At 37.4% G+C, this 20,480-nt stretch overlaps 5 protein-coding genes across 5 annotated transcripts; all 5 read left to right on the top strand.

The window, feature by feature from the left end:
- Positions 1-292: 292 nt before the first annotated feature.
- On the top strand, positions 293-4,901 carry abrab (actin binding Rho activating protein b). Its single transcript, XM_014993361.2, has 3 exons — positions 293-894; positions 1,070-1,415; positions 3,298-4,901. Exons 1-3 carry the CDS (start codon positions 501-503, stop codon positions 3,779-3,781), a joined length of 1,224 nt encoding a protein of 407 aa, XP_014848847.1. The 5' UTR covers positions 293-500; the 3' UTR covers positions 3,782-4,901.
- Positions 4,902-6,434: 1,533 nt separating this feature from the next.
- On the top strand, positions 6,435-8,698 carry LOC106911134 (zymogen granule membrane protein 16-like). Its single transcript, XM_014977882.2, has 4 exons — positions 6,435-6,626; positions 6,720-6,772; positions 6,904-7,027; positions 7,107-8,698. The coding sequence occupies exons 2-4, from the start codon at positions 6,721-6,723 to the stop codon at positions 7,438-7,440; spliced, it is 510 nt and encodes a 169-aa protein (XP_014833368.2). The 5' UTR covers positions 6,435-6,626; position 6,720; the 3' UTR covers positions 7,441-8,698.
- Positions 8,699-9,380: 682 nt separating this feature from the next.
- On the top strand, positions 9,381-10,630 carry LOC106911132 (zymogen granule membrane protein 16-like). The gene is made up of 4 exons (XM_014977880.2): positions 9,381-9,528; positions 9,621-9,673; positions 9,815-9,938; positions 10,033-10,630. Exons 2-4 carry the CDS (start codon positions 9,622-9,624, stop codon positions 10,364-10,366), a joined length of 510 nt encoding a protein of 169 aa, XP_014833366.1. The 5' UTR covers positions 9,381-9,528; position 9,621; the 3' UTR covers positions 10,367-10,630.
- A 3,104-nt stretch (positions 10,631-13,734) lies between these two features.
- Positions 13,735-15,490, top strand: LOC106911133 (zymogen granule membrane protein 16-like). The gene is made up of 4 exons (XM_088009894.1): positions 13,735-13,871; positions 13,961-14,013; positions 14,139-14,262; positions 14,844-15,490. Exons 2-4 carry the CDS (start codon positions 13,962-13,964, stop codon positions 15,175-15,177), a joined length of 510 nt encoding a protein of 169 aa, XP_087866020.1. The 5' UTR covers positions 13,735-13,871; position 13,961; the 3' UTR covers positions 15,178-15,490.
- A 1,361-nt stretch (positions 15,491-16,851) lies between these two features.
- LOC106911129 (zymogen granule membrane protein 16-like) lies at positions 16,852-20,096 on the top strand. The gene is made up of 6 exons (XM_014977877.2): positions 16,852-16,872; positions 17,159-17,224; positions 17,333-17,370; positions 17,471-17,523; positions 18,798-18,915; positions 19,427-20,096. Exons 1-6 carry the CDS (start codon positions 16,852-16,854, stop codon positions 19,743-19,745), a joined length of 615 nt encoding a protein of 204 aa, XP_014833363.2. The 3' UTR covers positions 19,746-20,096.
- Positions 20,097-20,480: the final 384 nt, after the last annotated feature.

The raw sequence follows: 20,480 nt of genomic DNA, 5'->3' as shown, positions 1-20,480 counted from the left end.
ACACAATTAGGCATGTACTGATGATACCAAGGTTATCATCATGTACTGAAGTACTGTAACTTTCATTAGCACCAAAACAGTTTCCACACCCTGTAAATCCGGCCCTGGTATCGTTTTCAAGCTAGTTTATTTTACATCTATTTTGTCACAAATTCCAATTTTTATTCAAAATTTGTCAAAAATATTTTAATGTTTTAAATAAAAAGCATTCAATGACCATTTGGACTCGCCTTTGCCCTGCTTACAGCTGATTAAAAGCTCTGCTATCTGTGATGAAACATGACCCTGCAGGGGTCATCGATGTCAGAGAAAGATGAGCGCGTTGGAAGCCTGGGATGACTGAAATACTTTCCACCGTCATGTTAGGGTTTCCTCTGTCCATTTCAGAGGCTACAGCTGCAAGCGTGAGGTTAGAAAGCAACACACGGAGAGAAATCTCCAGAAATTCAGGCAAAAACATTTTTATTTATTGCAATTACAGAATCTTTACTATTTGAAAAATGTCTGAAAAAACGGCTGGTGAAACCTCTGAAAGGAAACCTTCAACCAACAAGAGCTTTAGGAAGCTGCGCGCCGTGAGCATGGTGTGCAGCCTGACGAGCGGCTGGCAGCAGTGGGTGGCGGAAAACGAGAAGAAGCAAGCCAGCGAGCCCAGCGGCTGGGCGCCGTCGTCCAACGACCAACCAGGGGAACCCAAAAAGAGATGGGCCCCCAAAAAGCCTCATTCTGCACAAACCCAACCAAATCTGGAGACACTTTCAGAGACTCGAACATCTCCATCCCAGGGAGCGCCCAGCAATGACGGCGTTCAAACCGCAAACGATCCGCCATCTTGCATCAAAACGAAGCAGGTGGTGAAGACCGTGTCCAGTGGCGTCCAGGAGAAAAGCACAGGTGGCTTCTTCTTCTTCTTCTTCTGTTTTAGTGGTGGTTGGCAAACAACTTAAGGTGCTGTACCGCCACCTTCCTGATTGGATCAGATATTCTAATATTACCAGAGTTGGAAGTTTCCAAAAATTGTACTCAAGTAAAAGTAGAACTGCTTTACTTTACTTTGTCTGTCATTCAGGTGTCGGCTTCCTGGCTGAGAAGCTGAAAAGGGAATCTCTCCCTTCGGGTGATGAGATTGACCGGCTGCTGAAAAAGAAGAGCTCCCCGACGCGCCGCAGGAAGTGCTCCAACATGGTGTCCTCCCTGACGAAAAGCTGGAAGCAGGTGGAGAATGAGCGGAAACTCGGGAAGGAAGGAGGAGGGCAAGGAGATGCTCACAGCTGTGGGCAAGACAAAGGAGACAGAGAGAAGGAGAGCGTAAATGAGCAAGACGCTCAGAGACACAGTGATGCGGTTTCAAAAGCAGGAGAAAGAAGCGACTCTGACGAAGACTCGGTGAGGATAAAAAGACCCCAAGTCTCAGTGTGAGTACTGGCACCGTGTTTCATTTAAACTGGATCTATTATGCAAAATTCACTTTTTAATTTTTGGCAATAAGTTAATGTTTTTGGTGTCAGGATAATGAGCTGTGCCAAAAACCTCCAGATTGTTGAGTCATACTGCGTGTTGCTTAGCAACCCCAGTGGAACCCAGCTCGTCACCTAGCAACCAAAGCGGAGCTCCAGCATGTTTGGACACCTGGTTTTACTGCTGTAAACCTTTTTCCACTTCCGATACTGATACAAATTTTCTGAGATTTAGTATCAGCCGATACCGACCCGATTCAGAATACAAAACAGTGTTGAATTGACTTGGAACATTTTTCTTCACTGAATTACAAATTTATTTGATGACTCTGCACACCTAAATACACCGTTAGCTTCACAAGGTTGGTCAAACATGCAAAAACAACAAAACCTTAATTTGTAAAAATAAACGGCAACAAACCTTTCAAATAGTTCATGAAGTGCAATTAGAAATTCTAAATATTATGTCAAATAAAAAATAAAGAGAAGCTCAGAGCTCAAAGCATAGAATTAGACTTGATTAGACTTGATCTGCCACTATGAATTGGGCACATTATCACTGATACCCAATGTAGAATTTTCTTTAATATTAGGACCAGTAATATGCGGAGTACAATGGCTGCTGGAAAAGACAGGTGTTTTGTTGTTCACTTACCACCCAGAAACCACTCGCTGAATTCTTGTTGATTGTGCTGGAGGCTCCACTTCTGCTTTTCAAAGATGTACAGTTGGATAATTGCACATCTGTTTGCAGCCATTTTAATGTATGAGTGTCAACATTGATTTGGGTGGTGTGGCCAGCAGCAGCCTGTTTGTATTTAATGTGTCAGGAGGCCTAAAGCAGTTCCAGATAGGCAGAACTAACCAGACTAAAATCTCATTATGTAAGAATGATTTTGTGCAATAAACATAATGTCTGTGTTTTGTATCGCTCATAAACCTATCCAATTCCTAATCTATTTAACGACACGTAGTAGGCCACCTTTTATCATTTTGGAAAACAAAAGCTTTAAATACCGACACATTGAAAGCTTTCGCGAATGTTAAAGATAGTTTAACATTCCTGAAAGTGCTCTTGCAACTTCCGTCTGGTATGTGTCATAAAACAGTTTGTTCCTCATTGTCTTCACTCGGTGACAGACATTTGACATCCTTAATTAGCTTAATTAGTGCCAATCATCTTGACTTGACAGCTGGTGCAGAAAACCAGTTCTTAATTGAAAGTAATTATACTCATCTTAGAAACTAATGTGTTGAATGGAATTAGAAACATTTTCAGGAGGTAGAAGTTTTTATAAAATGTTACAAACTGTACGGAGGTCGCTTCATAAAATCAATCCAGTGAGAAACAAAGAGGTTGTCGGTTTAGATCTGACATCCTCACATAAAATCTTGAGCATCTTATATAAATCTCAGAATTTTGACAATAATCTAAAAAGTCTGACTTTAGTCTGATAATTCTGGACTTAATCTCGGAATTAAATCAGAGAATTCTAAGAATTAATCTTAGAATTCTAACTTTAATCTAAAAAATCTGACTTTTTTCAGAATTCTGACTTTTTCAGATTTTTTACTCAATCTGAGAATTCAGATTCTGAGACTTTAATGTCAAAATTCTGACTTTAATCTTCTGATATCAAAAGGCAGAAATCTGAAAAAGTCATTTTTTTAATGATCCTAGTCCTCTTTTGTGTAATTCACGTTATCTTTTCATTAACAGCCCATTTAAATATTAAATATTGAAGAAAATCTCAAGGTCTTCCTGCTGAGCACTGCTTCATTATTTTAGTGTCTTTTTATGTTCCTGCCTGTCCATAACTGAATCCAATGTGGCTCCCAGGTACAAAAAGGAAGCTGAGGATGCCAACAAGATCAATGCCCTTTCCAAGAAGCACAGCGCTGTTGGAAACCTGAAGAGTCGCTGGCAGAACTGGGCGGTGGAGCACACGGTCAACCAGAAGCTGAACCCCTTCAGCGAATACTTTGACTACGACTACTCAATGTCGCTTCGCCTGCAGAAGGGCGAGGAGGGCTACGGTCGTCCAAAGGAGGGCACAAAGACCGCAGAGAGGGCCAAACGAGCCGAGCAGCACATCCACCGTGAAATAGACGACATGTGCTACGTGATCAGGACTATGGCCGATCCGGATCCAGACGGAAAGACGCGCGTCACGTTCGGCCAGCTTTTTGACAGATACGTTCGAATCTCTGACAAGGTGGTGGGGATCCTGATGAGAGCCCGGAAACACGGGAAGGTGGCGTTTGAAGGGGAGATGCTGTGGCAGGGCCAGGATGACGGAGTCATTATTACTCTGATGGTCTGATGGTTTACACCTGATAGCAGATTAAAAAAAAAAGACTGAGAGAAACCTGATCTCAAGAATATGTTTGCTGCTATTTCCAGTAGATACTTGAAGATTTTTATGTTCTGTCAGTGTTGTGAGATTATGTGAGTTATAGATTATTAATGCTTTGACTGAAGCCTTCAGAGGTCATTTTGACTGCCAGAGTCTGCATCATTAGGACCACACTAAGAAAATGAAAAAATATAAATGACAAAATAAAATGGTGAGGAAAAAGTCATAAAATTACAAGAATAAGTTCATATTACAAGGATAAAGTAATAGCATTATGACAATGAAGTCATAATATGATGATATATTATGAAATAATATATCATATTATGATGATATATTATTTTTTAACTTTTACGAGAATAAAGTTAAAATAATACAATAATTTTCATAATATTTAAACTTCAGTCTCATAGTATTATGACTTTAAGCTCAAAATTTTATGACTTTATTTTCATATTGTGCCAATTCTCACACGACATAATTCTAGCAACATTATGACTTTGCTCTCATATAATTATGACTTTATTCAATATTATTCTCTAAACATGCTGACTTTAGTCTTGTAGGAGATTATTGTGGTAATTGTATAAGTTTATAATCTTGTTTTTTGTTAGCACGGCGCTAATGCTTTGTGGTAGCATTTAGAGTAGTTCAGATACTTTTTTCTGTTGCACTTTACTTGCAGCTTTCTGTTTACTGGTCAGACATAGAGATTATTACTGAACCTTCAGCTTGACTAACTAAAAGAAGTGGACGCGAGTTCACAACAAGCGCTTTTCTTTTTGTGCTGCAGACGGGTAGAACAGAAACAACTGAAGTAACTATTTTTGGACCATGAAACTAGAATCTACTGATTAGACACTAAATCTGACCTGGACGTTCAGAGACACATAGAAATTACTACAAAGCCGGTCTTCTATCAAAAGTCACTAGGTGATAAATAATAACACATCATTTGCACTACAATGTTCTCAAAATGCAGCGTTTAATGTTTTCTTAGTGCTATAAGTGACGCCCTCTGAGCTGCTGTTTTCCTCTGAGTACAACCTGCATGTTTTTATAGTCTGAAATAAAAAAAATAACATGAGCAGAAGTAGGAATATTTTCTCCAATTTTTGCTTTTACAATTTTATTTCTAAAATAAATTTGACACTGTTATTTTAGATCATATGAGTTAAGGTAAGTTTCCATATTCTGTAAGGAAATGTATTTATTTCAGTTATTACTTAGAGTTATTCATGTCATTTTCATATGAATCTATTCCAAAGACAGGAACTAAAATGTCTTAATGACTATATTTCTTCATGATTTATGAAAATATTTAACAGTAAACAAAGACACATAAACTGATATGCATCAGTTTAAGCTCACACTGTTTTTCATTTAACAGCCAAGAAAAGGAAGTAGGTATGAAGTAGGCATAACAGGCAATTATTTTTATTTTTTGCTTAAATTTGTTTTACAAAATACAGTGAAGTAAGTCAGTAAAGACTTAAAATGCCATAAGTGTTCCCTCAGTGCGATAATAGAAAAGAGGCAGGACTTCCCATCCATCTTAAATATTAGACACTTACTGGCTGTATGATAAAAACTTGCCTTGTTGCCAAAAACAGAGACAGAAACTAGACCAACAGCATTACATGTTTCATTGTATCCAGAGGAATTTCCTCTGCAGGAGCCGATGGACGTGACTAATCTCCACTACCAGTTATTAAAGTTGATGTGAAATTACAACCATGGATAAGTATCATGATGCTAATATTTCAAGTGCAAAAATAGAACCTGTAGTTATTGTTTGTGTATATAAATTGGGTGAAGAAGATCTTGAATTTTGATGATTAGTTGCATGTGAAGGTTTGAAGATTCAAAAGACAATTCAAGCTGAAGAACAGAGCAAGCACCCAACTTGTTTGACTTTAAAAAAATCTGATAAATATCTCATTTCATAGTCTCTCAACTGCAAAGCGAAATAAAAAATACTTAATTTAAAGCTCATCCTCCTTCACGTCTGATGAATCGATCAGTCATATAATTTTGTTTTTCAAAGTTTCATTTTTCTTGCATAGTCAGGCACCCATGATTGTGTTAGTTAAATTTTAATGAACTCTCCCTTTCAAAATCTGTTTTCTGGAAGGTTTGTTGCAAAAACATCTTTAGGAGAATTAATTCAAATGACAACAGTGCATGAGAAAGCCATGAAAGTTGTAGCGTCAGGTCTTGGTCATGCCCCGGCTGCAAAGCATGCCCAGTGGTTTCAGGGTAAGCTTCTTCCTCGATAATTATCAAAAACTCCACAGAAGTCACAATGCGTTTGCTTCCTGGTTTGGCCAGAACCAAACCCATTTACTGTAACTTTGTCTGAGGAATGAGACGTGTGAAAAGAAAGCGTCTAGTCAAAGTGTTGAGTGATAATCAACATGTTTAAAGGCAAGAAAAAATAAACAGAATAACTGAAAATAAAAGTAAATGCAAATGAAGAACAACCAACTTTTGACGGATCATTCTTGCTGTACATGCAGAGACTGATCAACTTTACAGTAACAAATAATTGCATAGTCATGATGTTAAACACTGAGCCAAATTACTAGCATGCTGTTCTAGCATGTCGGCTTTGACAGACAAAAATATCCACCTCCTAAAGGCAGGGTCCTCCCTTTTAAGGTTGACAGAACAACCAATGGTAACATGAAATGTAATCGACCTGTGGTACAAAAGGAAGAGCGCAACATGCAAACGACACACAGAGAACATAGCTCAGACTTTTTACGGCTTGAGACACCGTTGGGATTTTAGAAACAAGAGAACCAGTCAGGTAAATTGTTTTAAAATGTGTTTTTTTATTATTATTTTATAGTAACACAGGAGAATTGATGAGGATTAAACTGTAGCCCTTCTTTTCATGCAGAATGCTTTTGGTTGCCATCTTTGTTCTGCTTGTGGCTTCCGCTGCGGCCGATCGTAAGTCTCCATGTAACTCATGTAGTCTCAGGTTAAAACACCAGTTTTAGAGATTAGCATATCTTCTGAGGATCTGTTTTATATTTTTAAAAGATATTTTAAAGTAACATGTTTGTTTTTTCCCACTCCAGTCAGGCCACACTACTCGTTCTCCTCACCCGTTGGGTCAGGAAGTGGGAGCTCCTACGTGATCACCGGAGAGGGAAGGATCACCGCTGTGAGAGTTTGGGAATATTATTCTGGTTACATCCGAGGGTAAGTTAGCAAGACGTATTTTTATACGTAAAACAGTTTTGCCGCCATTTATTCACATAATTTCTCTCTTTTTCTCCAGCATCCAGTTCCGGTACGGATACATCTGGTCTCCGATTGTTGGCTACACATACGGTACTACTCAGGAACTTGAGCTGCACGACGGAGAAGCCATCATCCAGATTTCTGGGAAGTATTCCCACTACCTGCAGTCCATCGTCTTCACAACCAGCCGGGGCCGCTTCCTGGCTGTGGGTCAGCCGTCTGGCACGTCCTTCAACATGTACCCGGACCACCCCGAGGCCGAGCTGATCTTCATCAGCGGCCGGAGGAGCAGAGGCCTCACCTCCTTTGGAGCCCACTGGGCCATCGTTGATCCGTCTTTGAGCCCAAGCAACAGCTCCTCTGGACATTAAGATGAAGAACAGAGGACAGAAGGAATGTGCAATTAAATTTGCTTCTCTTTTATTGACTTGATTAAATTAAAATGCTAGTATGATTTATTTTCTCTTTAATTTATAAATAATAAATGGAAGATTAATCTTGAACTTCTGCTTTTGTTTCTCTGAAATCACAGCTTTAATAATGCTATTAATCTTGAAATCAGTATTTATCCAGAAAATGGATCATGAAATGAACCATGTTTGGATTCAGAAATAAAAATTCAGAAAGTTTTTGCTTTCACTTGACCATTTATTTTAATTTTAATGGTAGTATATTTTTACTAAGGTACCATATTTATTATAGTTTTTTTTTTTTTTTAGCAAAAACTTACACAAGCAACAAAAGTTAGAAAAATGTTTGTTGATTACAGATATATTTAAGTCATAAAATATCTGAAAAATGTAGCTTACAAGATTGAAATTTTGAGTTTACTCCAAAATAAAAGTCAGAATATGTTTGTTTGAACCTCGAGGCAGACAGAATTTAGGTTGCACATAGCGATGCTATCTAAAAGGATTGACGTGGGATCTTGACAGAGAAAAGTTATCAGAAATCTGAACACTGAAAATAGTTACATTAGTGTGCTGTGTGTTTTTCTGTATGATGTATTCCACAATTATTGACAGACTCCCATAAATTAATACCTAATTAATAATAAATTAGTGAGGAGCAGCGTATACTAACGAGCCTCCAACAGAGCAACAAGCTAAAGCTAGCATGAGAAACTATGCCTTGAACAAGATGGCAGCAGAGCTCAGGGCAAATATTGACAAAATTAGTAATTTTAATCAAAATGACCAAGTTGGGGCAAAATTTTAATATCAGGAAATAATAACCAAATACTTTTCAGTTTTAGTGATTTCTTCTTCAGGCTAAAATATTTTTAAAAATACATAAAGAATTTAGCATTAGAGTCAGAATAGGCACAAATACTTTAATCAAAAACTGACTGAGTCACAATCAACTAAACTACTGAATAAACAGTGAAAGAATTATGAAAACTAATAAACAACAGAGTTAAACAATAAAACTTAAAATGAACAGGATCAGTAACTGATAAAAATGGTGCAATGATGTCATAATTCAGTATGAGTTTTGTGTTACATAAATATTATCAATATAATTAAATTTGGTCTCCAGCTGATTTCCTGCCACATAATGTACAGGTAACTGAACTGTGGAAGCTAAAAAGTTCAAATAAAAATGTGTTTTGCGAAAAAAAAAAAAAAATCTGTCCATTTTGTTTAGCTAGTGTATTTTTATTTTTTATTTTTTTTATTACCAGGTATCCATGATTTTTTTAATTATCAACATTAATGAATTCCCCCTTTGAGGATCTGATTTCTGTAAAGTTTCTTACGTAAACATCCTTAGGAAAGACGCTGAGAGTATTAAAGGAGTGAGTTTATATGTTATGAACCCATGAAGGTTGTCGTTCCAGTTCTGGAACATGCCACAGCTGCAATGAAGCAACAAACTTACAGGGCAGGGCCTTGATGCTCATAAAAATACAATTGTGTCTCTCCAGAAGTCCCAATATGTTTACTTCCTGGTGAGACCAAACTAAATCTGTTTACTGTGATTTAACCTGCTGAATTAGAAACACGAGAATAAAATATCTGCTCAAACTGTTGAAGGATAATCAACAGACAAACTGCATGTTTCAAGACACTCTGTCCAGAAAAACAGAACATACGTAAACCAAAACCCAACCAAACCTGTTTGTTTTTATTCATACCTCTCTTTGTATTCATTTTACTTGCAGAGTTTATAATAATAGCAAACATAATTGCATAATGATGATGTCATTTCTGTGCTGCACAACTTCCAGGTTACTGGCATGCTGGCTTTGACAAATAAGACACTCCACCACCTGACCGCAGGTTCCTCCCTGAGGCTCAAGCATTTTTTTAAGGTTTGCAGAGCAGCCAATGAAAACATCAGGCATAATCAAACCGTGATACAAAAGGAAGCAGCATGAAAACAACGCACACAACATAACTCTGCTTTTTGACAACGTAAAGCACACTTCAGATTTTAGGAGCAAGACAAACAGTCAGGTAAAATGTTTTTTATTATTCTTTGTTAGCTTATATTTACAATGTGAAAAGTCTAAGGGTAAAATGGTAAATCTTTTATTTGTCTTACACAGAATGTTTTTTGTTGCCGTCTTTGCTCTGCTTGTTGCCTCTGCTGCGGCTGACCGTAAGTCTCCATGTTGCTCATGAGAAAACATCAATTGCAGAGATAATTAGAAAACATTTTCGACTTTGGAGTGCGTGTTTTATATTTTTAAAAGACATTTTGCACCTGACTGGCAACATGTTTGTTTCTTCCTCATTCCAGTAAGGCCACATTACTCCTTCTCTTTACCCGTTGGGTCGGGAGGTGGGAACTCCTACGCGATCACCGGTCAGGGAAGGATCACTGCTGTGAGAGTTTGGGAAAACTATAATAGCTACATCCGAGGGTAAGTTAGCAAGACGTGTTTTGGATATACTATTTCTTATTACAACAAAAAAGTTTTGCCACCTTTTATTCACATTATTTCTCTTATTTTCCAGCATCCAGTTCCGGTACGGATACATCTGGTCCTCTGGTGTTGGCTACACATATGGGGACACCCAGGAAATTGAGCTGTATGACGGGGAAGCCATCATCCAGATTTCGGGGAAGTATTCTTCCTACCTGCAGTCCATCGTCTTCACAACCAACCGGGGCCGCTCCCTGTATGTGGGTCAGCCGTCTGGCACATCCTTCAACATGTACCCGGAGCACCCAGAGGCCGAGCTGATCTTCATCAGCGGCCATGTGAGCGGAGGCCTCACCTCTTTGGGGTCCCACTGGGCCATCGTTGATCCGTCCTTGAGCCCAACCAACAGCTCTTTCGGACATTAAGGGCTGAAGAAACGACAGATGTTGTAACCTGCAGTCTAATTTGCAGCTCTTTTACTACACTGATTAAATTGTAAATCTAGTAAGTTTTTTTTTTTTTTTTTATCAATTTACAAATCAGTAATAAAGAAAAGATCAATCTACAACTTTTGCTTTCGTTTCTCTGAAGTCACAGCCATTAAAATGCTGTTTTGTTGTGAACTTAACTTCATTATTTGCCAAGAAAATGGGTTGTGATATTCAGAAATAAATATTTTTCTCATTGGTTTTTGCTTTCATTTGATCATTTATTTCATTTTTAATAAGGTATAGTTGTTTTCTTCAAAATGAAAGAAAGAATTTATATGTTTAAACTTTTTTTTAACTGAAAACAAAGAATGCACAACACCAGATACGATTTCCAAAGGCTTTAGAGAACAAAGAGCAAGTAGTTTACAATATTAAAATCAAATCGGTGCTTGAAGGTTGCAGTTATAATTTGCATGATATTAGTGGTTGAGCTTAGTTTTACAGATTCTACATAAATATTAATAGAAGATCAATTCTGGAAATTTGGTTTTTGTCGTAAATATTTTGAGGTGTGAATATATTTACTATAAATAATAAAAAAGTGAACGTATAAAAATAATTTTTTTTATGAAGTTCACATTTCTCCATCTCAAATGAAACTTTTATCTGTTAAAGTAATACTCAAATTATTTCAATAAAGAAAAATTGACTTTTCCCTCCAGAATATTTTAGTATAACAATCCCTAAACAGATTAACAAGGTTTTCTTTGTGATTTTTGCAGAAAGTACTTATAGGGTTGTAGTTCAACTTAAATCTTTATCTTTATATCTTCTATTTATAATTTTGTAGGAAATTCTCTTACTTTATTATTTATTACGTATTTTTTTAGGAGCAATCAAGTCCACTTCATATTTTTCAAAAATGTTGGACCAATGAAATATACAAGTTGGTGAAAAGACAACATCTCATAAAAGAATATTTCTTAACGTTAACATATGTTGAAGCCTTTGTATCGTAGCGGGTCTGAAATTCATAGACATGTTCCATATTTCAAAATAAAAGGTACTAGACAAATGGCGCCCCTAGCAACAGCCGTTAATGACGTAGACGAAGGAGAACTAACGACGATCTGTCATACGCTGTCAGATCGTCATATGCTTAGCACAAATCTTTTGTTGTTGATTGCAACTGCAGCTAGACCCTGCTTTAAATACACTACAACCAGACAGTCCATGTATATCCATCTACTTAGAATTTAAAGCAATTTATTGACTTATTTTCGTCGTATCTTGTCGCGTATGCTGACAGCTCCTCTAAATGTCGCGGACCTCTTAATGCGCAGGCGCACGCATGCGTACTCACTGCATGCATGCTGTTCTGACAACGTATGCTGATCTGACCGGACTGTGATCTAAAAACATAGAATAAAACCTAGAGGAGCCAGGAGGCCATTGGCTACATGTTTAAGATTGAAGGTTCACAGGTGAGTCAGAAGACAGACCTATTGACAGCATAGTAAACAGAGATCATTTAAATCGTAGAATAGCGGATATTGGAATGGAAAACAACATGCACACAGACCTGGAAATGCTAACTCCAGTGCTAACTGCTAGGAGAATTTTGAAAATGTATCTTTACATTTACAGATATTTTGATCTTTTTATTGGAATATATCTACAAAGATAAAATAGATGAGTAATAAGCACACATTCAATTGGGCTTAAAAATATTCATATCTTTGGAAATGTTTATAACTCTTTTTAATCGACCTAACTCAGGTCAGAGCTGGGACTCTGCTGGGCTTTGTTGTTCTTCCGCTCGCTGCCTCTGCTGTGTTATGCTGGTACTGTAGTGGATTTCAGTTGGATTTTGTCATTTGATTTAAATTTGCTAGCTAATTAGAGACCAAATACAGCAACCAGATTTACAGCTTGGCCTCAGAAAATATTTTTCTACGATTTAAAAGAACCTTAAATATGCACTTTAGGTGTTGAACCAGAAGCCCTTTCGCTGATAGGCATCTTATTTAGCAGAGACAGTTTAAGTGTCTTGGTAGTAGATAATTCTTCAATTAGATGTTGCTGTAGACAGGGGATGAATCTGCGGTTTGAAATTAGACTACTGTGTTTATTTTTTCCAGAGGAAGCGAGGTGTAGAACTAGTTTCTGGCTCCCCGTCTCAGAAAGCAGAGTGGAGGTGGTCCGGCAGCAGCTTCTCCATTCGTTTTGGAGCAATATCTACTGATATCTGGTGCGTCTCGTCATTATCAGAAGTGTTGGTTTTGGGGTTTTGAGGCAGTCCCACTGGCATTGCCCACTAGCAACGCCAAGAATGTGCACAACACCAGTTTCAACACAAAGCAGCTAAGTCATCATAAAAATAAATTTAAATAGATGCAAAATCTGCATAACCAGACAAACACGCTAGTTTTTCTTTCCAAAATATGAGTTTACTAACAAATATAATTCAACCTTCCAGTCAAAATATTTTAATCAGCAAACTCGCTAGAGTTTGAAATACTCTGTTAATCTACTAAGTGAAACTAGAAAAATGAACAAAAAAGATCAGAACCAATAATCAATGAAAATGGTGCAATAATGTTACAATTTGGAGAAATTAAAGCAGTTTGGTCTTAAAGAGATTAAGTTTGGTCCCCGTTTACCAGCTGGCTTTCTGCCACATAATGCACACATATGCGTGACCACAGAGTAGAAACTAAAAAGTTTAAATAAAGATATGCAATGCAAAAAAAACAAAAACAAAAAATACAATGAGTCATTTTAAGTAAAATGAAGATCCCATCGATTGTATTAATTAACCTTTAATGGATTCCTCTTTTGAGAATCTGTTTTCCGCAAAGTTTCTTATGAAAAACATCCTCGGGAAAGTTGCTGTAAATAGTAAAGTATCAAGTTTATATGTCAGAAACCCTTTGAGGTCGTAATTCCAGTTCTAGGACTTGCCACAGTTACAAGAAACCACAGATCACAAAGCACTTGCTTCCTGGTGAGTTCAAAACTAAACCTGTTTACTGCAATTAGTCTGGTGAATTAGACACGAGAATAAAGTATCTAGTCAAACTGTTTATTGTAGGATAATAAACAGGCAAACTTCATGTTTAAAGGTCTAGAAGAGTTAAAGTAAAATAAAGGTAAAGGCAGCTAAGAAAAACACAACCTGGTAGTTTGTAAATATACTCACACAGGTTAAACAACTTTATAGTGACAAATATAAAGGCACTGTCATTGTGTTCATCATTTCTAAGCTGCATATCTTCCTTGAAACAGATTGCTGGCATGCTGGCTTTGACAAAGGAAACACCTCCTGACAGCAGGTTGCTCCCTAACGCTTCAGTACGTTGTTTTAAGGTTGGCCGATCAACCAATGACATCAGACGTAACAAAAAAATGCAGTATAAAAGCAGAGATCAACATGCAAACACACGGTACACCCTGCCGCTCAGCTTTTTGAGAGTTTAGAAACAAGATAAGCAGTCAGGTAAAAATGTTTTCTGTATTTTTGTTTAATATTGTGTGATTACAGTGCAGATTTTCTCAGATAAAGTAGCTTTTTTTTTTCTTGTGCAGAATGCTTTTGGTTGCCGTCTTTGTTCTGCTTGCTGCTTCTGCTGCGGCAGATCGTAAGTCTCCATGTTACCAGAGGTTAAAACATCAGAGGGTTTTCAAAACAGATATTTTGTTTATTCATTTCTAAGCATCTGATTAGTATTTTTAAAAGCAACGTGTTTGTTTTTCCCCACTCCAGTCAGGCCACACTACTCGTTCTCTCCACCCGTTGGGTCGGGAGGTGGGAGCTCCTACGTGATCACCGGTGAGGGAAGGATCACCGCTGTGAGAGTTTGGGAATATTATTCCAATTACATCCGAGCGTAAGTTAGCAAGACATTTTCTGCATATTCTGCATATTTACATTGACAATAAACCATGATGAAAAAATCAAAAAAATCTCCAAGCGGATTTCTCAAAGATGTGAGGTCCAAAAATTAATCTTTGGAATCAGCAGGCAAAAACACAAACATATTTGTGGTCTGGTTTCTAGTATTGTACTTGAAATAACACAAAGCTACTTACAACTAAGTTTTCTGCAGTACATAGGAGCTTGTTTTAAATCAATTATTCCTTAAAATTGGTAAGAAAGATTATTTCACTTATAACAAGACATTTTCCCCATGTTTTAAGTGAACTGGAACTTTTTCATCAATATTAAGGAATTATTGACTTAAAACAGAGTCCTATGTCTTATATTATTCCAAGTATTTACACTAGAAACTAGACCAAAAATACTTGGTAAGGTTTTGTGTATTTGCTGTGTATTAAGCCTGTTGCCAGATCACAGATCCCTTTTTGGCGCTAGAAATTAGACCAAAAATACTTGCATTTTTACGGCGGTGTAGCTGTAAAAATCAGTTTCCCCTGCATTTTTTCAAAGTATTTCTGTCCTTTTCTCCAGGATCCAGTTCCGGTACGGATACCTCTGGTCTCCGATTGTTGGCTACATATACGGGGACGCCCAGGAAATCGAGCTGTACGACGGGGAAGCCATCATCCAGATTTCTGGGAAGTATTCCTCCTACCTGCAGTCCATCGTCTTCACAACCAACCGGGGCCGCTTCCTGTCTGTGGGTCAGCCGTCTGGCACGTCCTTCAACATGTACCCGGACCACCCCGAGGCCGAGCTGATCTTCATCAGCGGCCATTTGAACGGAGGCCTCACCTCTTTGGGGTCCCACTGGGCCATCGTTGATCCGTCCTTGAGCCCAACCAACAGCTCTTTCGGACATTAAGGCCTGAAGAAACGACAGATGTTGGGATCTGAAATCTGATTCACAGCTTTTTTTACTGCACTGGTTTAAATACAATGTGGTAATTAAGACTCTTGTAGGATTTCTTTTGATTAATCAATAAAAAAAAATGCATCCTTCAAGTCGTCATCATCAGAAATTTAATTAAAGATCAAATCTGGGTTTTTGTTAATGTGTTCAAATCAATTATGAAAAGTCTTTTTTTTCTGAAAATACTGAACACAACAATGTTTATGTTAACTGTTGACTTTAAAATATGATTTATGAATAAACTGCATCTGCCTTCACCTTTAAAGATCTATTTGTGGTATTTTTCAGTGAAGACTGCCATTAACGGCACATCAAAAATATCTCCCTGTTCAGTTTATTACAGCATTCAGCCTTATATTCATAATTAAACATATATCATGTTCTGCAATATTTTACCTTTTCAACAGTTAATGAGTTTGTAGTTTAATTTTTTCAGTTTATCATATAGTTTTGGTAACACTTTATTTGAAGGGGGCTGAATAAGACTGTCATGACACTGTCATAAACATGTCATAAACATGACATAACACCTGTCATAAACATGAATAAGCCTTCATGAATATTTATGACTTGTCATAAAGCGTCATTCGGTAAATTATGACACTTTTAATACAAAGTTGACATTATTCAAAATGTCTTTGTTATGACAACATGACATTAACCAATAAATCATTACTGATGTAAATTTGTTATAAAAGTATTACTGATTGCACTTTAAAAATTAGGTAACTTTATGTTATTAAAGGTAAAGTTTAAACAGTAATGATTTCTTGGTTAATGTCAAGTTGTCATAGCAAAGACATTTTGAATAATGTCAACTTTGTATTAAAAGTGTCATAATTTACCGAATGACACTTTATGACAACAGTCATAAATATTCATGAAGGCTTATTCATGTTCATGACGGGTGTTATGTCATGTTTATGACAGTGTCATGACAGTCTTATTCAACCCCCTTCAAATAAAGTGTTACCACATTTTTAATTGGAGACCAGTTTGTTCAGCACATCAGCAAACTGTGACCAAGACCTGCTGAGTTTGTGATAAATTATTTGGATATTAATCCAGCACAAAACAAAGAGCAATAGGTGAACACATAAAAACAACTACATTAGAAGTGAATATACCTTCAGTGTTTAAACTCTTCTCCTGCTCACACTTTGCTGATTCCTCCTGTTATTTTCCCTGTTTCTTCCCTGCTGGATTTTTCCTTGGATTTATGTTTTTTGTTCTGCTTTGGCTCCCAGTGTTCCTTTTTTTAAGTGTGTCATTCATTCATTTTTTCATTAAACATTCTTCATTTACTCAACGTCTCTGCTTTTGGTTCCACCATCAAAACACACATCTTGACAATCATTGAGTTTTTTATGTCCTGAGAGTGACTGGATTTCATCATTGACATTGATGGCAGACTTCAGGTTGAGATAAGAAAAACGCTGAAAGACGACAGGTTCTGTACAGGTCGTTTTCTTTAGCTCCAATTCCATGTTCAGGAAATAATTTTGCACCCTGACCTCAGCAAAAAATCTTAACCTCACTTAGTTTTTATAAATAGGCAGTTTTCCTGGAAACATTTGCTGATCCAGTTCTTAGAAGTACATAGCGACATATTCCTCGAGACAGTGCATGACAACTCGTGAAGAACTTGTATTTCCTGTTACATCTAATACCAAAGCCAGAGGAAAAACAAGTAAACACTGTAAACATTTGATGCTATGCATTATAAACAACAGGACTAAAGTTAGTGTACCACACTGTTGGTTAACAATGTTTTTTAATGAAAGGTGTTAATTTCCTGCAACACATCAGACTAAACTGGATTCACTGGTGGAGAGAACCAGGAAGGTAATCAGTGGGAAATCTGTAGAAATATACCTGGGGGTGTGCCACACTCACATTACAGACCGCTGTGCTGAAGGAGTGAGATGAGTAGCTGAAAGAGGAACAGCTGGACACATCTGCTACCACTTTAAGTCTGAAGAGGTATTGGAAGAAAATTGTAAGTACCTGCTTTAAAAATTTGCATTACTCAGAAAATGATCAGTTGTTAATTAGACACTCTTGATGCGTTAACAGATAACTGTAATATTTCCTAATTTTCCTGCAGGTTTGCGCTGCTAATCCTGCAAAAGCTTTACTAGACATGTAAGTAAAATTGTTTTTTAATGTCAGCTTATTAATCATATGAACTGAATGAAGTCCTGTTGCACATAGAGGTCTGAGTCATTATCAATTTGCTTTACAGAAATCATTACGTTGCTATCTTTGCTCTGCTGACGGCTTGTGCCTTGGCTGATGGTAAGTGAGTAACTAAATAACTAATATATGCTGTATTTCACTATGCTTCAACATTTAAAAAACTCATGTAGACATGAGTCACTGTTGAGTCTGTGCAAAACCCTGAGAAGTCAAAAATACACTGCAAAAACAGCAAATCTTCTAAGAGTTTTAGTCTAGTTTCTAGAGAAAACATCTTATTACGCTTGAAATAAGACAAAACTTACTTACAAGTAACTTATCAGCAACATATAGAAACTTGTAGTCAATAATTCCTTAATATTGATGAAAAAACACTAGTTCAATAGGCAGATAAGTTTACTTATAACGAAACAATTTCCCCAAGATAAAAGTGAAATAATCTGCCAATTTAACCAATATTAAGGAATTATTGACTAAAAACTAGAGACTAGACAAAAATAATTGCTAAGATTGTGCATTGCTTAGAATTGGAATTAAAAAATGCATAAATCATCACATATTTTAGCCAATCAGATCCACCATGCATAATGCAAAATGAAATATCCTTGATCTAAATTAGATTCCTTATAATAAATGAAACGCTACTGCACATCTATGTGTTGATTTGTTTCTATGCAGATTAATGGGTTCAGAGCTGTGTATCATCCAGAGCTGTGAAAATTAATCTTGCTACTTGTTCTAATCTGGGCTAATGAGAGCATTTAGATATTAAACAAGATGGACTCTAAGATGGAACCATGAGGTACTCCACATGCGATTTTTGTCATCTCGGATGAATAGTTACTTTTTGACACAGAGAAATTCCTGCTTTTTAATCAAGACTCAAACCAGGTAAGTACTGGACCAGACCCAAACGTCGTGCACTGAGGTCCAACAGCACCAGCACCGTGGTTCTTCTACAGTTTTTATTTTTCAAACACTCTGAGTGTCAGTAGTGCGGTGAGCATGAAAACCTGACAAGATAAGATCCTGCCTGGTATTCAGGAAATGGCTGATGTCCTGCCAAGGACGAGAGAAGGATCGGCTGAAGAGACACTAACCGAACCTGATGGTCCGGTAGACTGGGTTCATTTGGGACCAAAATTGCAACATTTGTTGCATTTTCAGCTGGTGCAGTTCGCTTTCAGAATCGATCCTGGTATTAAGTTAACAGACGAAACAGAAAAGACGGAAGAAACGATCAAGAAGAAAGAATTACCAATAGCTTGTGAAAAATCAAGACTGGACCCAATGGTGATCAAAGTGCCCCAGATATTCACCATGTCATCCTGAGGCCTGATATTAATCCCTTTGTATTATTTTTGTCTTTGAAGACCATTACTCCTTCTCTAAGGCTGTGGGACAAGGAGGCGGATCCTCGTACAGCATCGTTGGGGACGGCAGAATCACCGCCATTAGAGTCTGGGAGGTCTACAACAACTACATCTACGGGTAAATATTTGAAAGTTACGATCAGGCACTACAAAGACTTGGGCTACGTTCACACTGCAGCCTGATTCAGACCTAAATCTGATTGACTTTTGCCATAATGTGATCTGTATATCTGGGCTTTTCATGATAGTCTGAATAAAACGGATCAGACCCAGGCTACTTGGATATCCTATATAAATCTAATCTGAGTGTGTACGTCCAGGTCACGTTCATCCGACCCGAACGTCACTGATACTCGACAAAAGACATTATTTCACCCTCTACTGCGCATGCAGGGCGCTTTCAGGTCACATACAAGTCGTATATATTCGGAAATTTGGATTTTACAAAAATCTGATCATTAAAGTGTGAACAAAAACATAGACAACAATATTTTCAGCTTACTGTCTTTTTATGACTGAATGAATTCCATTCCACAAATATTTCCAATGTAACTTGAAGGTGCCGTCTATATATTCTTCCTAAATCACCCCAGATCAACATGTGACACCTCACTTCCTGTTTCCTTCAGTTTCCAGCTCTGCTACGGAGTCGTTTGGACTCCGGTTGTCGGCTACGTGTCTGGCGAACCCAACGAGCTGCATCTGTACGACGACGAAAGAATCGTCCAGGTGTCTGGGAAGTACGCTCAGTACATCCAGTCGCTGATCTTCGTCACAGACAAAGGCCGCTCCCTGCACGTGGGCCAGCCCGCCGGCACCGCCTTCAACATGTATCCGACCCATCCGGACGCCGAGCTGCGCTACCTCAGCGGCCGGGTCAGCGGGCCGCCCACTTCATTCCAGGCCCACTGGGCCGTCCTCGATACTGACAGCAGTGAGACTAATTAAGTTACGGTGAAATAAATGGTTTCCACGTTCAAACTGATATTCTCTCCACATTGAATAATTTTGACTTTAATTTGCTTAATATTTATTCATATATTAAAACTTAGATTAAAATCTGCTTTAATGAGAAGACAGTTCATATATATTGTCACTGGAAATTTTTATTTTGCATTTTGCTCTGCAGGTTCAAAGTAAATGATTTTAGTATTCATAAAAAATATGAATGTGTTTCTTGTTATGTTTGTGAATCCTAAACATTTTGTAACCCGTATTTCTGTCTGACTTTGGTTCCAAGGTTCTAACTCAGGATTTTATTTGTCAATGAAAACTTTAATAAAAACTAATCAGAATATATATGTGGCTGGCTTTTCTTTTTTTCTACACACACAAACAAACATGGCTTCCTACATTTAAAAAATGCCCAATTTAGATCTGGCTTGTGTTTACAGTTAACGTTTATTATTGTTCTTACACTAAAAATAAATTAACACTCCAGATCTCATCCAACTGTTGGATTGCAAATGATCAATGTAATATTGGTGGATTTTTAGTTATTCTGTGAGAAACTGGACAGATCCAGTCCATCACAGAACAAACACACTCACACTTATAAATCAATTGATTTTTCAATTAGACATTTTCCCATGTTATAAGTGAAATAATCTGCCATAAATCGATGTTAAGGAATTATTGACTTAAAACAAGCTCTGATTTCTTGCTCAGATGTTACTTGGGAGT

The sequence above is a fragment of the Poecilia mexicana genome, unplaced genomic scaffold (genome assembly GCF_051168715.1).
Source record: "Poecilia mexicana isolate PSO_F unplaced genomic scaffold, ASM5116871v1 scaffold_11, whole genome shotgun sequence".
Lineage (NCBI taxonomy): Eukaryota > Metazoa > Chordata > Actinopteri > Cyprinodontiformes > Poeciliidae > Poecilia > Poecilia mexicana.
The sequence above is the reverse complement of the archived record's forward strand: the minus strand, read 5'-3'. Positions and strand labels throughout refer to the sequence as shown.